General features: G+C 37.4%; 1 protein-coding gene across 1 annotated transcript; it reads right to left on the minus strand.

The window, feature by feature from the left end:
- Positions 1-944: 944 nt before the first annotated feature.
- Positions 945-17,221, minus strand: pigo (phosphatidylinositol glycan anchor biosynthesis, class O). The gene is made up of 11 exons (XM_056466853.1): positions 17,004-17,221; positions 13,279-13,760; positions 10,010-10,153; positions 9,715-9,838; positions 9,440-9,599; positions 8,852-9,031; positions 7,167-8,712; positions 6,868-7,071; positions 5,740-5,927; positions 3,835-3,905; positions 945-2,426 (listed from the first exon to the last, which is right to left on the minus strand). Exons 2-11 carry the CDS (start codon positions 13,757-13,759, stop codon positions 2,297-2,299), a joined length of 3,228 nt encoding a protein of 1,075 aa, XP_056322828.1. The 5' UTR covers position 13,760; positions 17,004-17,221; the 3' UTR covers positions 945-2,296.
- Between the last annotated feature and the right edge of the window lie 251 nt (positions 17,222-17,472).

Below are 17,472 nucleotides of genomic sequence, written 5' to 3' on the forward strand. Positions count from 1 at the left end.
CACCCTGTACAATGTTAAAAGCACCTACAATAGGTATACAAATGTCAGAACTAAAACTTGGAGCAGCAGCAGAAGGTCACCCGGGCCAGTGAGTTTCCTTTTAAATCATATATTCAGTCGTGTAAGCCCGCAGTATTTATCTGAGGAAATTATGGTACAAGAATGCCCTGTGGGACGACTACAAGCCGTTGGAGGGAGTGTGATGAGCTGGCCAATTTTGTGGGGGTAATCCCTGAATACAGAATTTCATTTGGAAGTAAATTTGACACATTCTACCTACCTAAGCATCATTGTGCACCAAATACATCCATTCATAACAGCGTTGTTCCTAGGTAGAAACGATGTCTTACAGCCAGATAACACGCCACACTGCTTGCACCGTTCTGCAATAGCTTGAAGAACATGAAGAGTTCAAGGTGATTTCCTGTCCTCCAAATTTCCCAGATGTCAATTCAATTAGGCATCTGTGTGATGTACTGGACTAACAAGTTTGGTTTATGGCAGTTGCACCACGCAACCTCTAGGACTTCAAGGATCTTCAGCTTAGGACTTGATGCCAGATACCACAGGACACCTTCAAGGGTCTCAAAGTCCATGCCTCAATGGGTCAGTGCTGTTTTGGCAGCATGCCGAAGACCGTAATGTTGCAGCTAATGTGTGTTTTTAAAGGGTAAAATGTCAAAGCAGTTCCAGGTTGACCAGAAATCACCAGGAAGAAGAAGAGTTCTACTTGTTGGTGATTCCTCAGCTTAATGGCCACTTCTGCAAAGAGCTCTACCTATGGAAATGATAGTGCACTTTTTAATGAATTTACCCTGGCACTTACAGACCACAGAATGATTCAGATCTCAGAAGATGTTTTGAGATGAAACAGTGCACTCTGCAGGCCAATAATAGCTCCAGCAAACAGAAAAAACCTAGAATGCACACACAAACGCAAAACGTTTCAAATTGTACAAAATATTTAATCGATTTACTCAACTTATGCGATGAATTTAAACAATTTTAGAACAGTTAAAATGATTTCACAGCTCTAATTCAATCATTAGCCACACATTAAGACATTATTTAAAGCCACTCTATGGCTTGACAGTATTTTCCTTAAAAAACAATTAAATAACTAAAATCAGCCCCTCTCTCACACACAAATTCACCATGCAGAGCAAAATACTATTGCATTATGGCTAAATTAACCTGAGTACAAGATGTAATTATCTTCCCCATGCATTTCTCACAAAAATGAGACAAGTCATTTAATCCATTAGTGAACTAAATAAATAACAGTCAATGCAAACCGCAGGAATACAAATTTCATTCACTAACATCAGAATAAACAAGGCAACCATTAAAGCTAGTGACCTGTTATCTGTCATTTTCCTAGCCAAAATGAAAAACTGACCAAAATAAACACGCACATTCAAATGGTGCACAACACAACAAGTTATCGGTTCAACCCTGATGCTTGGGTGGTTATTGCTAAGAAATAGACAAAACCCCACATTATCGGTCATCAAATAATGCTGAAAATAAATGGAGGTCAACTGCTGTAATAATGATGTCCTCTAGCATGCATTTGTGTCTTAAAGGGACAGCTCAACTAAAAAAAATAAACCCTGTCATCATTTGCAACCAAAAGATGTACAATTTACTTTCTTCCATAAAGCACAGAAGGTTGTGCTGTAGTTCCACTTCAATAAAATGAAGGTGTATGGTGATCACGACTGTCCCTGGCCTCAATCCTCTAATAATATGTAGTCAGCTAGATAGCTTTTGGGTTTGGAATGACATAAGGGAGTTACTGATGACATGATTTACATTTTAGGTGAACTGTTCCTTTTTTTATGAGTTTATACCATTGCAACACCGTGGATTTCATGTAGCCCTTCAATATAATAACTTATTACCGTCTCTATAATGACCTTGTGGAACATGGCAGTAAAAAGGCATGCACAAAGATCATCTCCCTTTGTCTTGCTCTTTTCAAATACAAAAGGCAGTAGCAACAAAGTCTGACAGTTCAATAGCTTGTTGAAAGCATTATGACTGTTGCAGTCTTCTAGAACAGCTTTTATAAAACACTTCGGATTATTGACTTTGAAAATGAGGAGATGCTTTAGACCTCTGGTCCAAAGCCAGATGTAGTTTCCATCCAAACTGTTGGCAGTGAGATAGATGGCTAAGTGTCTCCACCACATCTTTGAAGAGTCCTAGATGGGCTTATGGTTGTAAGGGATGTGTTCACTGAGGAAAAGGGGCGTGGTCATTGGGAAAGGGGCGTAATTAGGGGTAGCAAGTGCTACCTGGAGTTTTGAGGGAGGAGTTTCTTAAACAGACCACCCACTGAAAGGTCCACCCTCATCACCATGGCAACTCCCAGTATCAAAAAGACACTGCCCACGATGAAGCCAAAGGCCTCAAACATCAGTCTGCCAAAAAGAAAAATAAATCAGAACAAAAGGATTCAAGTTCTTACACTTCAGGCACATTAATTACTGTAATTACAAGATGGAAGGTCTAAGATTCTACTCTTGTTTCTATGCCAACACTTATAATGGCCACCATGGATTCCTGTGTGGGTTTGTTAGTACTGACAGCTAAATATTTCAGAATATAAATTTATATGGAGTCAGTCTAGGGGCATATATACTTGGAAAAATAAAAGAAAGTTTTGTAAACAAAAAATAACGTATTGAGTAAAAATAAATAAATAAATGCAAATTCGCAAAGTGAAAATTAACTTGAGAAATAAACCACTACAAAAAGGAAAAGCTTTGAGAAATAAAAATGAAATTTGCAAACAAACGAAAACTTCAAATAAAAATCAAGCAGTGAAAAAAAAAACTAAAATATTTGCAATTAAAATATTTATTCATTCATTCATTCATTCATACATTCATACATTCATACATTCATACATTCATACATACATACATACATACATACATACATACATACATACTCCTTTACAAAACCCGTCCAGTCAATTGCAATGCTCATTTTGATTAGCTTTTTAGTCAACTGTAAGTTTGCGATGCTGAAGTTCACCGCTGACTCCACCCCCTTGTGAAATGGGGCCACAAAGTGAAATGTGCAGATACGTGAAGTGCAAAGTGAAAACAGCAATCACATATCTATCTATCTATCTATCTATCTATCTATCTATCTATCTATCTATCTATCTATCTATCTATATATATATATATATATATATATATATATATATATATATATATATATATATAGATATATATTTTATTTTATTTTTATTTATTTATTTATTTTTTTTTTTTGCCACTGCTTGATTTTTATTTGCAGTTCTTTTTATGTTTGCAAATTAAATTTTTAGATTTCTCAAAACTTAATTTTCCCTTTGCAGTTCTTTATTTTTGTTAGCAAAACTTTTTTTTTTTCAAATTAATTTTCGCTTTGCAATTTTTGGAAATTTGAATTTATTATTATTATTTTTTTGCTTAAAACATTATTTTTAGAATGCAAAACTTTTATTTTGCAAGTATATATATGGCCCTAGACTAATTCCATAAATTTAACTCTTGTGAAAGTTGTAAAACTCTTATAGTCACAATTTATGGTTATTGTTCACTCTGGAAGACTGCTGAAAGTTAGCACACTAAACCCTCTCAACACGAAAATAAAGTGCTGCATGGATGAATTTTAGTGAAGTTATAGAGGACCTTGTACAATACATTGTCAAACAACAGTGAATTACTTGTTCAACTAGTCAATTTGGAAAATGTGGATATTCCTAAAACATCTTTAATCTTAAAATAGGAAAAAGAAAACTGCATGAGGTAAAAGAGAGAGACGTTGACTCACTTGGGTGCAAAAACTTTCCACACCATGAGATGTCTCCTGAGGATGGCTGCAGCACAAACTGATGCAAAAACCTAAAGACAATCTTAGTTACAATTTACAGTTACAAAGCACTTACAGCTTACAAATCACTAATCATCATGAGCAAGATCAAACTAGGGCTACAACAACGAATTAAGTCGATAAAAATAGATTACTAAAAAGAGTAGGCAACGAATTTCATAATCCATTTGTTGTCGTGCGACGCGGAGACGTTTGATTGTTAAAAAAAACAAACACTTTAGTTCAGCGCGGAATGGAGTGAACACGGTCTCTCTTGCACACTGATGCAGAGTTCAGCGCCTCAAAGACAGGGATGAGGAGGAAGGAAGTTCACTCAGCAGGGTAAATAACTACAGAATCCTACTTTTGTTCCGTTTTGTAGTGAGAAACGTAAAGTCCCTGGTGCTGGTGTTTACTCTTTATCGAGCTTGACAAGCATGACAAGTTAGCGTTAGCTCGATTACTCATAACAGCAACTGAACAATTCAAACTGAGCTTTGGCGCATGTCTGACGCTGAGCCAGAGACAGACATGTCATTATCACAAATATTCAGTGTTTCAACCACCTAATGCTTATTTTATGTTTTAGACATGTAAATACATAAAATTACTAGAAAAACAATACATTTAGAGTTTGTTAAACACACAAGAAAATCCATGGAAGTCTAACAATACATTCAAATATAACTTGCAGATGTGTTTTATTCATATCAGATATACATAGTGAAAGTAAATAAGTTAAATCTATTCTTTTCTAAGTTCACCAGCCACTTGCATGTATTTTGGGAGTAATGCTGAATCCTGCGAGTTCCGTTTTATGAATGAGGTAAACGGGAGGCCGCAAGTAAACATGCCGACGCCCATCTCACGTTACAGATCACAATCAAGATCATTTATACATATTTAAAAACACAATGCACTCACACATTTATGTGAATTGGAATATCAGGTAGTTGATGACATGATGAGCAAGCGTGAATATATAATACATATATTAAAACAGAAAAGCCTAATAAAAGAGATACCCCCGTCATACAGCACTATTGTGGCTGCAGTGTCACGTAACAAACATGACGCATCGCCATGGAAACATTAAGAGTGAACGTTCTAAAATAATGGTCGACTAAAAAAAAACTAACTTCCAGTTCCAGATACAATCTTTTAAACTCACCAGGGTAAGGGTTAACAACAGTAAAGCAGCTAACTTTGCATTGCAAGACTAAAGACGTTTTTATTCATTCGCCTGATCATTCATTTTTCAAATCTGTCATCATGTTTAGCTGCATTTCAAATAAAGCTTTTCTTACTTAGTAATTTTGTCTCGATTTAAAAATCAAAAAAATCTTAAATCAAGACTACACAAGAAAAATGGCATGAGTAAATTAAGTGATGGTTAAAACCAAGATTATTTTTCTTACCCTATTGGCAAATATTTTTGCTTGTTTTAAGCAAACAATCACTTAATTTTGAGGTGGGTTTTTTTTCAGAAAACAAGACATTATTTCTTATGCTACTTCATGTATCTAGTATGTATCTTGATTTAAAAAAAGTTTTTTTTTGATATTTAGACTGAAAACAGGACAAAACTACTTAATTTTTTATTTTATTATTATTAAAACAGCTCTGGGATGAGCATTTTTGAATAAAGTTGGTTGGAAATGAATGCTTTTTTTTTACATCCGATTCATCAATTAATCAGAAAAATAATTGACAGATTAATCAATTGCTAAAATATTCGTTAGTTGCAGCCCTAGGTCAAACTAGCCTGCTTAGTCTAAGAAGCAAAAATGCTATTCACACATTTCTAACAAAAGTATGCATTAATTGAGCATAATGCAAAGTGAATGTTGTAAAATTTGTACAAACCTGTGCTCCACTGACAAACAGGTAGCGTGCAGAGAGCTGCAGGAGACATGAGCTGAACTTCTGAGGGTTTTCTCTCAGTCTCATCTCCATGACAGCATCCTCGCTCTCTTCCACTCCTGCTGAGCGTGTAGATCGGGAACCACGCACCTCACACACCAGAGGCCAGAGAAGCAGCAGAGGACAGCCAACTGCATGTGCCAATTAGACAGTGATCATTAGAGAAGGAAAGACCAGCTGAGTGATTTTATTAGCTTCAAAACACAGTAGTTGTGTAACGGATCACAAATATCAAGGTTTAGATCACATAATGGTTTTTCAGTCACAGATCGGACCATTTTTCGGATTAGCCAAGAAGGGGAGACAACAAATTTCCATTTATTATAAAAACAGTACTGCAAAAAACTTTTGAGTTTCTCTTTCTTGATTTTTGCATTTTTTAGATTTGAATGCAGCGATTGGAAGGATTAATAAATATTTCCAAATCATTATCATTTATAATTTATGTTGCTTGGGTGTTGAGATCCTGATCTTTTAATGATTAATCATGCAGCCTACATGGAACGCATTAATGCAGGCTAAACAAGTAGTGACAGAAAACACCTTTAATGAAACCCACCACATCCCGAATAACCTACCACAACTTCTTCCAACACAATTATACTTTACAGGAAAGCCTAAATCAGGTGTGTCCAAACTCGGTCCTGGAGGGCCAGTGTCCTGCATGGTTTAGCTCCAACTCCCTTCAACACGCCTCCCTGGAAGTTTCTAGTATACGTAGAAAGAGCTTGATTAGCTGGTTCAGGTGTGTTTAATTGGGGTTGGAACTAAAATCTGCAGGACACCAGCCCTCCAGGACCGAGTTTGGACACCCGTGGCCTAAATGCTTTCATACATGTGATTTGAATGACGTGAGAGGCGATCTCTCTGTGATAGTAACAAATTTAAGATTAATCTACCAGTAAAAAAAATGTATTAATCCGCAGGCCACGTGTTCCTAACTATGGGTTGTGATCTGTACCAATCACGAATCAACCGTGATCCGTTACACCCCTAAAACACAGATAGAACTGGTCTGTCCATATGCTTATACAGGAGCACTTCCAACATCCTAAGATAAAGTGAAGGTACCTGCAAAGATGATATGTGAGGCAAAGGTGTTAAGGGTCACCAACGAGGCAGGAAGCAAAGTCCCTGTGTGACCTTGAGGAAAGCCCACAAACGCAGCACCCCACTGTATTGAAGGGAAGGTGGGTAGGTGTCCGGAGGCATGAAAAAACTGGGAAGCCGCCAGAGACCATGAAACCACTGGAGCCCATGGAACACTGAAATCATCTGGAGGGTTAAAGAAAGCAGATTTGATGCATAATGAGTAGAAATAGCTCATCAGTAGTAATAGTAATAAAAGAAATAATGAACTGTTGTCCTACTGGAGTGTTTGTGCAGGCTGGAGAGAGTGGTGCTACAGGCATGAATGTGCAGCACTGCTCCTGCTTCCAAGAGGAGAAGCAGGAAGGCAAGGGCCATTCCCTCTGGATGGAGTAGAAGCACCACCAACCCCAAGAGTCCGCAAAGCAGGACCAAAGGAGCAGAGTACACTGTACCCAGCCCATAAGCCTCCACAGCTGGCCTGTTGTCTACTTCACCACCATCTGTGCTCCCGTCCTCCAGCGAGTGTCGGATGCGCTGATAGAGCTGTGGGATCAGATGGTGCAGTTCAGCTTGCGGACTGATTCCCGTGCTGGCTCTGTATTTAGGGGGTGGCAGAGATGTTCCTCGAGAGCTCAATGGAGTCCTTGTCTTGAGGAACACAGTCATGGGGTCCAGCCACAACAGGAGCAAACCCAGGCCCAACAGGCAGAAAGCAGCCCGTGGCAGGAACACCTGGGCTAGACCAATAAGTTCGGACAAACTCCGGAAGGTGTCCTCTGGGGTGGCACTCACTGCCCAGTGCAACCCAATGCAAACACAGGCCAGTGGTATGAGAAAGCAGGCTGTAAATACAGTCAAACTGGAACAGTTTAGGTTCCCATAGTGTCTCAGCCAACGGTGTAGAAGGTACCCCCACGTGGCCAGTGAGAATACAGAGAGTACATAGTGTAGGTTGCGCAGCTGGCTGTCCTGTACACGTGAGAGCGGGGAGAGGAAAGATGAGGGCTGGCAGGATCCCTGCTCCTCTCGGCAGTTGTGGAAGGAAAGGGATACATATAGCGACCCCACCAGCACTCCCAACCACACTAACAACACAGTAGCTTCCCGTCTGACCACAGACGATGGCAGTGCTGTTGGCAGCAACCTTGGTGGCTTCTGGGTGTCTGGTGGAGGAAGTGGAACCAGGAGCCCATCCCAGTTAAGACGGAGTGGAATATATATGCTCAATGTGAAGAGCAAAAAAGTAACCACATGGCCTTCATAGATGACATAGCTGTCCGAAAGCAGCGAGGCACAGCGCAGGAAAAGCACAAGCAGTGCAGGCGTGAGGAGGCCAGAAAGTGACCACTTACATTTTTGAGAAACTCTACGTGTCTTCCACAGAAATAACACCTCAGATGAAAGTGCTGCAGTTCCTAAACACCATGAGAACTCCAAATAACCTTGCAAAAACAGCTGACCTGCAGCTACTCCTAGTCCTACTGCCAGCCCGGAGAGAATGGGCAACTTGAGCAAGCCTTCCTGAATGACTACACAAGACAACTCAGAAAGGGCGTAGCACAGCATACAGGAAACCGACAAGATTAATAGACCAGCAGCCATTTTTAAAGGGTTGAATCGGGCCCAGGAGGCTCTACAAGTCTCCCTGACAGCTGTCAGATAGTTCTGCATGGAGATGACTAGTTTAGGAGACGGGAGATGACCCTTGTGGACAGCAGACAAGTACTGGGAGGAAATATTTGAGAAGTCAGCCCGCAGCTGAGACAGACTGTCTGGTGGGATGTCTTTGGCCATGTTAGAATAGGTCTCCAAGAAGCGGTTTACCTTCACAGAAATATAAAAGACAGAATTATGTGAAACTCTTTGCAATAGGTAGAAAAAGACAATAAACATGAAATACAAGACAGACAATGCAGACAAACATAACAATCCATTAAAAAAGTGGCTAAGAGAAATTCCTAACCTGTTTGACGTTAATCCACAGCGCCTCAGCCTGGCTGAGACCTGTAGGTGCACTCCGGGAGCCATTCTGAGGAAAAAGTGGCAGAAGAACCTGGCCCACACTGCTATAGGGAATGGGAACTCCCAGCAGTAGTGCCAGTGTGGGCACCAGATCAGTCTGAGGTACAACCTCAGGTTCCACCTGCAAAATTAAACGTGATGAACTTTCTAAAAAGAAAAAAGGCCACTTTTCTCTCTAGAGATATTTTCTCATTGAGGAAATGAAAATGGAAAACAAAAAAATAGGGAAAGGTGCAATTATTCTGTTTCTTAAAAATGAAAGATTTTTATATGCACTGTATCTACATTGCAGAGCCGTTTTAAATGATTTGCTATTGATTATCAGTTTTAATGTTATTTCGGATTTTGAAGTTGCACCTGCCACTTTAGGACTCGTTTGAGGACTTCTGAGGGTAGTTCTGATGCTATAATCATGCAATTTTACACCAGTAGAGTTGACGACAGCTTGTTTCGTGTGTTTTTTTTAATAGACACCCCACTGGTTGGAAAAAATGAAATACAGGCAAATGAGATCCGATTTTCTTTTTACCTGCGAGCCTGGTGCAGGAAATAAGGGAGAGGAGCTGTAGAGAAACAGAGCAGCATCCGTCTCTTTCTGGCTCTCTCCACCATGATCTCCAGTGTCTGTCATTCCATGATCTCCCATTACCACCAACAGTGTGTCATTCTTCAGACGCTTAATCACTGACCTGGCATCAGCAGTGAGACAGCAGCAGATGGAAAACAATTAGATAATGCAAGAAAATGTATTAAAAGCTTAACAACATGACAGAACGTAGGCAGATGAATGAGGCTGCAGCTAACCTGATAACTCCATCCATCTGGGAGAGTTTTTCTGCCATCGCAGGGTGATCCGGGCCAAATCTGTGCCCACAGTGATCCACACCCAGGAAATGTGCAATCAGCACATCCCAATCATCCCCCTCCACTGATGAGAGCAAAACACAACTATTAAGCCATAGACTAATTAGCATTAAGCTGGATTAGAAATTGTGTTTACATGTAAACATACAAGAGGTTGAAGGTTATTTTATATGCAAACAAAGCAACATTTTAAACCAACCAACCAATTGATGGGATAAATTATTATACTGCTTACTGGTAGGATAAATATTTTGGAGAATGCCATTGTCAACGGTGTGCAAGTCCTTCACATTAAAGGAGGGGAAGGGCAGAGATCTGTGGAATTTCTTTGGGAAGAGACTCACCCATGTATCGTCCCCCATAAAAACAACTCTCTTACCTATAAAACAGAAGAGGAAACGGAGCAGTTAACAAACAGAACAGCAGAATGGCAATTTAGCATCTCAATCTAAACAGGATTCATTCAATTTATTTACATACAATAAAATGTATTTATTATAAACAAATTATTTGATGCCAATAATGCTTTTTGAGGATTTGAGCTATAAAACAGTTTAATGTTGTAAAAAAAAAGTCTCTAATCATTCTCATGAATTAACCCTTTTTCAGGTGAGGAACCATATAGGGTAGCTTTACTGACATCCAATGCAATATAATTTATTTTTTTTAAGTTCAAAAGTCTTATAACAACACATCTTTAATAAGGCCAGACAGAATTTGCTGACATTTTTGCCATTTCTGTGCAGAATTTTGTAAAAAAAAAAAAAAAAGATTTATGCAGAATGTTTTTTTTATTATTATTATTATTATTATTATTATTATTATTTCCTTTATTTAGCCAGGAGATAAAAAAAAGTAAAAAGTAGATTAAAAGTACTCAGATTGATTTTGGAAGTATCGTAACTAAAAAATATATGAAATAAAAAATAATAACTTTAAAAATTTAACTTTTTTTAAATGTTTACAATGCAAATACAATTAGATCTACTTAACTGGTAAACAAAGAAAGTTTCTTATAGATCAACTAAAAGACAGTAAATATTATTTTACAAACTGTATTGTAAATAAAACTAATTAACATTTTTATATTAGTCAATAACATTACGTAAATTAATTTTAAAAACTGAATAAATATAGATGTACACAATTACACACAATTAAATAAATGGACTCAGTGATGGGCTGAAATATAGTCTTCGATATCACATGATTTTTGTGAAAAATGTGATACTTTCCAGACTCTGATAAAGTTCAATAGAACAGCAACTTTATGTAACAAACCTTTTGTAACCCGTTTAATTGCTTTAAAATCAATGCATGTTTGTGCATTTACATATAAATAAATATACACAGTACACATATATATTATGCAAATATAAACCTTTATTTTGTACACAATCAGTCATGGTTAATTAGCTAGATTCATATTGTGATAAAGTATAATTAGTTTTATATTTTTATTTTTCAGTGTTAGGGAATATTACAATTTTAAGTTACTTTTTTTTTATGTAACTGAATGAGTTACATTTTTACCTTTTTAATGAAAGTAAAAGTATGTTTTATGTTATTTTTGTTTTTAAAGAGTCTGAGGTTTAAAATTGTAACATTACTTTTCTATCCAACAATACGCATTGTGTTTCCTCTAGGATTTTTTCCAGCTGTGGCGGCAGGTCTTTTACACAAATCTACCAACTACCTATGGCGTTATTTCAATGACAAATGGAGAAATGTCGTGAGCGCAGTATTACAAGTCGAGATCGCAATTATGGAATACGAGTATGTGAATCTCTTTGCTTGCGTGCCAATTTCCTCTGTTCGTGAAAAAATCTTCTTGCATGACCTCAAATATACGCTGCTCGAGCGCAGATCTTCTTGTGCACTCTAATAAATGCTGCTGAAATAAAATTTAGTGGGTTTATGTAACGAGTATGCCTTCAACATTTATAAGATTTGCTATTAATATTTATCAATGTCTCTAATAGACCTACAGAGTGGCGTTAATGCATCCTGAAGTAAAGTGAAAAGGCAATAAACTCCAGCAAGATAAAGTAATTGTACGCAGAACCACAGACCTTTATCTATAAATAAAGTATAATTATGGAAACTGTGTTCATCATAACTGAAAGCTACGTCGTGTTTGCTGGCCTCACGCATCTATCAGTCAGTCAGTCACCTTAAAGGGTTAAACAAAAAATGCACAGCACTACTACGTTTACAGAAAAGTTTTCGTTGTTATAATTCACTTACCTTTTAATGCGTTTCTGTGCGATTAAAACCCGCTATTAAAAAAACAACAACAATGACTGAATGCTTTGAATGAGAAGCTGTAATGTAGCCGTGGCGGGATGAATTTTGGTGTGGCGCCCCACCATGGCAGAATGAATGTAGCGGAAACCATGATAGATCCATATATACAAATAAAAGCTACAAATATATGCATTTGTAAAATCAGCATAAATTGTCAATCAACGTAACGCATACTAGCACAAATTACAATCATTTTGCAGCTTATTTTTTAGGGTTTCATATTACAGAAATGCCAAGAAGTATTTAACTATCATATGCTTGTTCGTTTCATTTCATGTAGGCATCAAAGGCTACGGTTGAAGTCAGAATTATTAGTCCCCCTTTGAATTTTTTTTTTTTTCTTTTTTAAATATTTCCCAAATGATGTTTAACAGAACAAGGAAATTTTCACAGTATTTCTGATAATATTTTTTCTTCTAAGGAAAGTCTTTTTTGTTTTTTTCGGCTAGAATAAAAGCAGTTTTTAATTTTTTAAGATCCATTTTAAGTTCAAAATTTTTAGCCCCTTTGAGCTATATACTTTTCTGATAGTCTACAGAACAAACCATTGTTATACAATAACTTGCCTAATTACCCCAACCTGCCTAGTTAACCTAATTAATGTATAATAATAATAATTCCTTACATTTATGCAGTGATTTTCTGGACACTCAAAGTGCTTTTACACATTTTTGGGGGTGCTGCTCATCCACCACCAGTGTGCAGCATCCACCTGGATGACACAATGGCAACCATATTGCGCCAGACCGCACACCACCAACAAGATGATTGGTGGAGAGAAGACAGAGTGATGAAGCCAATTATGATATAAGGGGATTGTCAGGAGGTCATGGTGGACAGAGGCCAGTGGGCAAATTTGGCCAGGATGCTGGGATTAAACCTCTTTTTCAAAGAACATCCTGAGATTTTTAATGACCTCAGAGAGTCAGGACCTCAGTTTAACATCTCATCCGAAAGATGAGACTGAGCGCTCACTGAGCAGTATAGAGTCCCTATCAATATACTGGAGCAGCTTATATATTAGCTTTCCCATATGCTCTCCCATCCAAGCACTAACCGGGCACAGCCCTGCTTAGCTTCAGTCTATAATAATAGATATGATATAATGTGGGAAAAACATAGTTCATTTTCTTTATAAAAAATATAATCTCTTGACAGGATAACCTAAAGAGAATTACCAGTTTCAGTTTTACTCACCCACTTGTCCCAGCTGGTGCACTAGATTGTCTTCCAGGATGGCATTGGATGCGAAGTTGTTCCCCACATCAATGAAAGTGGGCAGAGAGCCCGTTGTGAAGCCTTTAATCCTCTGCATGGTAGTGGTGGGCGGATCGGCGCGAAAGGTGTACAGCCTGGCATGAGAGGAATGTGCTGATGCCATCTCATCCAACACCGGCAGCTTGTTTTCAAAGGGTTTGGGTGCCGCATTCTCTGGATCATAGCGGGTAAAGTCGGCCTTCAGAGCGTCGATGATCAACACCACTGCCCTGCGAAAGCGTGGCTCACTCAGGCAGAAATCGCCCTTCAGCTGAGCTCCTGGAGACAAGATGTCCGCACAGGTGCTTGTTCTGTTAACCTCCAGCCGGACCAGGAGAAAGCCTCCCACAAACAGGAAGATGCCCACGTAAAACACTGAGCAGACCCAGAGGAGGGCGAGCAGAATGGGAAGTCTTCTCATTCTGGAAAAAAAACAATATCATTGGTTTCATTTTATACAGACTACATTTGCAATAACACGGAAAAGGAGGATTTCCATAATTCATTTGTCAACCAGTGTATTAGGGCTGCACCTGCACGATATTGGAAAAATCTGATACTGCAATATTACTAAATTATTATTAATACATTTATTTTTCTGAAATAAATATTGCCATATGAATATTGTTTTTAAAGATGGTTTGAAAAGCTCTGTCTGACATTTTTTCTGTGGAGTCTAATGCTATTCAGGTACAAAAATGCTTTTCTTACTTTGTCTCATTTCTAGTCAAAATATTCAAAAGATCAAGTGAAAAATATGGTTTCATTTTCACTTTAAAGACAAAATTCTGAGTTTTCCCTAAAACACTAAATTATCTGCCAACGGGAGAAGTAAAATTATCTTGTTTTCACTTTGATATTTGCAGTAGAAACAAGACAAAAATTCGAAGTATAAAACTTTTCGTATAAATAATCGAATTATAATTTTTGTGCCCAAATGTCTTAAACTTAAGGATGTAACGATTCACCGTGAGTCGGATATGTGATGATTCAAATCGGTAAAAATATTGAATGAATCGCAATACATTTTTGAACAGAGGGGGCGCTGTGTTTACAGACGCAAACTCGCTTTACCTGCACATCAGCCGCGAGCAAGAGGTGGACCGGCAGAGTAAAATGACAGCAGTTAAGTGCGCCAGACAAACACAAACTGTGTGCAAAATACTGCGAATAGATGTTTACGCTAACAGAACAATGAATATGATGCACATAAACCATCAACAAAATAAAGAACAACTGTCACAGACGTCTATACCTAAAAACAAAACTATTAATAAGCCAAAACCACGCAGACCAGATGATTTGCAGCGCCGACACGTGCTACAGAGATCACATGGTGCATCAGTGTTTTCGTAGCGAAAGAGTGAAGATGTTTTTTAGACTGAAAGACTATAAAGTTGTTCTGTTACAGAAGCAGGTATCAGATTATTTTACCCTCTCCTTTTCAAATTAGTTTACACATATTTTAATAATTTGCTTATTATTATAGAATATTTAAAAATGTACACACTGCTCTCTGGTTTAGGAAAAGGCTTTGCTCTCCACACCAGCCATCTCAGTCCCCAGTGAAAGAGTTTTTTCAGCAGGGGACATTGTAAATGTTCAAAGACCTCAGCTTGTGCCAGAAAACAGAGATATTTAAAAATGTAAAGTCCCAGCACAGTCAAAGTTTATGTTTGTTTATATTAATGAGTCTTCTTTAGTTTGTGTTATTCTCCTGTTTTTTGGAATTTATCTGTTTTTAAAATAGCTATTTAGTTATGGCAGAAAATGTGTTGTTTTGCTAAATATGTGCATTATTAAAGAAAAATATGAAAGGGCTCTTCACCTTTAATTTGTTTCAAATGATTTTGTAAAAAAATCGTGACTCGTGAGAAGTCAGGCATCGTGAGAAAAGTATCTTGAATCGTATCGAATCATGAGTCAAGTGAATCGTTACATCCCTACTTAAACTCTCTTAAAATACTCAGTTAAAAAAATGCAAATGATAAACTTTTACTCTATTATTGTGCAGCCCTACAGTGTATATTTTATACTGTTGAATGTTTAATTCTGACTGGCTGATGAACATTTTAAGGAATGTAACTACTTTTCAATGAACAGCCAAGTAAATAACTAAAGTAGTTCCAGACAAGTTTTGACCGCTTTACAGTTCTATACAACAACACTGAATAATTTGTTATTTTACAGCCTACAAAAATCAAAAGTCAAAGCAAAACTAAACAGTAAATACAGGAGCTGTTTGATGACAAACACCTGACAAGCATCTGAACAGTTTTGTTAGGTGTGGTGACTAGAATAACTGACTCGGGTCCATTGAAGTATTAGAAAACGCACTTTTCTTTTATAACTGAATTATAAAAAACAGATGTAGACCCGAACTGTAAAGACCACATAACCACATCGGGTGTGGGTAATTAAATTTCTTAATAATTCAATGGCTCTTTGTCAATTATTCCTTATATAAACTGTATGCTATATTAGCTCAACATGTAACAAGTGTAGGTGTTTTTAGTAACTAATCGTACATTATGAAGCATATTCCACTGTATTGCAATAATAAAACTGTCATATCTTCATGTTAAATCTTCATTTTCTTTATATAGTTTTTAATAGTTTCAGTAAATTAAACTAAATGGGAACATCAGAACGCTGAAATAAAATTCTCAGTTTAATGTAGTTATACTAATGAAAACCATATACACATATACATGCATTACAAATTCAATTCAAGTTTATTCCTATAGTGCTTTTACTATGCAGATTGTGTCTAGCTTAACACTGAAGTTCTAGTGAATTGTCAGTCCACGTTTCAAAGTTATATAAACAAACATGTAAAGCATGTGAGTATTTTTAACAAAATGTCTGGTGCATTAAGACAGGAGGAGTGTGTCCTACAGGTGGTTTGTCAAACCCGCTCACCAACCTGGAGCACACTCATGAATCATACTGTTATGTGATGCATTATGTGTATGCTTTGCAAAAAAGATGAGCCTTTAATCTTGTTTTGAACTGAAAGAGTGTGTCTTAGCCTCATACATTATCAGGAAGGCTATTCCAGAGTTCAGTAGCCATCAATGAGAAGGCTCGACCTCCTTTAGTAGAAATACAAAAAAAAATAGTTTAAAACTGACAATATAAAATGAAGTCATTCAAACTAGTAACAGCTAGTAACATAGTTGATAAAACAAAAACATTTTAAAATTTAAATAATTTGAAAAATTACAAATCTTAATAATGAACATAACATTCAGATGTTTTCCTAAGTCCTTTGTGAAATATAATTAATATTAATACTGTCTATAAACATAAGCAAACAGATACAAGCCGTTTTATGAGACCATTCATGGTCTGTACAAATGAATAGTTGAATGACTCATATACACAAATCTTCAGACAAAGTGAATATATTTACATTACTTCCTAGAGGTCTAAACAGAACTCAAGTTATTCCTTAAATGTTGCTTAGATAGCCAATAAGCCAGATTTTAAGACAGAGCCCCAGCATAGCAATATCCACCCTAAATAACTTTTTCTCTATCGAAGTATAATATAAAGTGTGTTGTATTTTCGTTCCAGGCTAAATTAATAGACACTACATGGCTAACTGCAGTAAAGAGGCTGGTGCTGTAGTGGAGTGTGTGCTGCATGCTTACAGTACTGACCTTGCTCCGTGTTCGTCCTCTCTCTCGCTCTCTTCAGAAACAGAAAGCCGCTGCAGGAGCACTGAAGAGCCGCAGGGTCTCCGGCATCTGCCGCCCGGTCTTTCGGAGCCTCACTGGTGCTCTACACGTGGAGACATGCGGCTTTATTAAAGCACGGCGGGTTTGTTTTAATATTGATCATCTCGCTGCCCGGTTTCCACTTCCGTTGACATGCGTAGTGCGTTTGACGGTTACAGGTAAAGAACGCTGTCAAAATAAAAGCTCATGTTGCCGATGTTCAAAATAAAAGCATGTAGGCTCGCGCTTAGTCTGTGGTGTCTGGTTACTTTACTTATCAATTTATTTGTTTCATTTAATTTAGTTTGGTTTGATTACGATTTAATTCAACTGAGCATGGCATAATGCATCATGGCTGGAATATGAGGCTTTTTGTTTTATTATTTAATTTAATTATTTTAAATATTTAATC

The sequence above is a fragment of the Danio aesculapii genome, chromosome 10, assembly GCF_903798145.1.
Source record: "Danio aesculapii chromosome 10, fDanAes4.1, whole genome shotgun sequence".
NCBI classification, from domain to species: Eukaryota; Metazoa; Chordata; class Actinopteri; order Cypriniformes; family Danionidae; genus Danio; species Danio aesculapii.

Excerpts from the sequence above, each read along its gene's own strand:
- pigo (XM_056466853.1), bottom strand. The coding sequence starts at position 13,759 with ATGAGAAGACTTCCCATTCTGCTCGCCCTCCTCTGGGTCTGCTCAGTG. Across the intron at positions 8,713-8,851 it reads TGTGGATTAACGTCAAACAG|GTAAACCGCTTCTTGGAGAC; the intron begins GTTAGGAATTTC and ends ATTTCTGTGAAG. Across the intron at positions 3,906-5,739 it reads TGTTTGTCAGTGGAGCACAG|GTTTTTGCATCAGTTTGTGC; the intron begins GTTTGTACAAAT and ends GATTGTCTTTAG.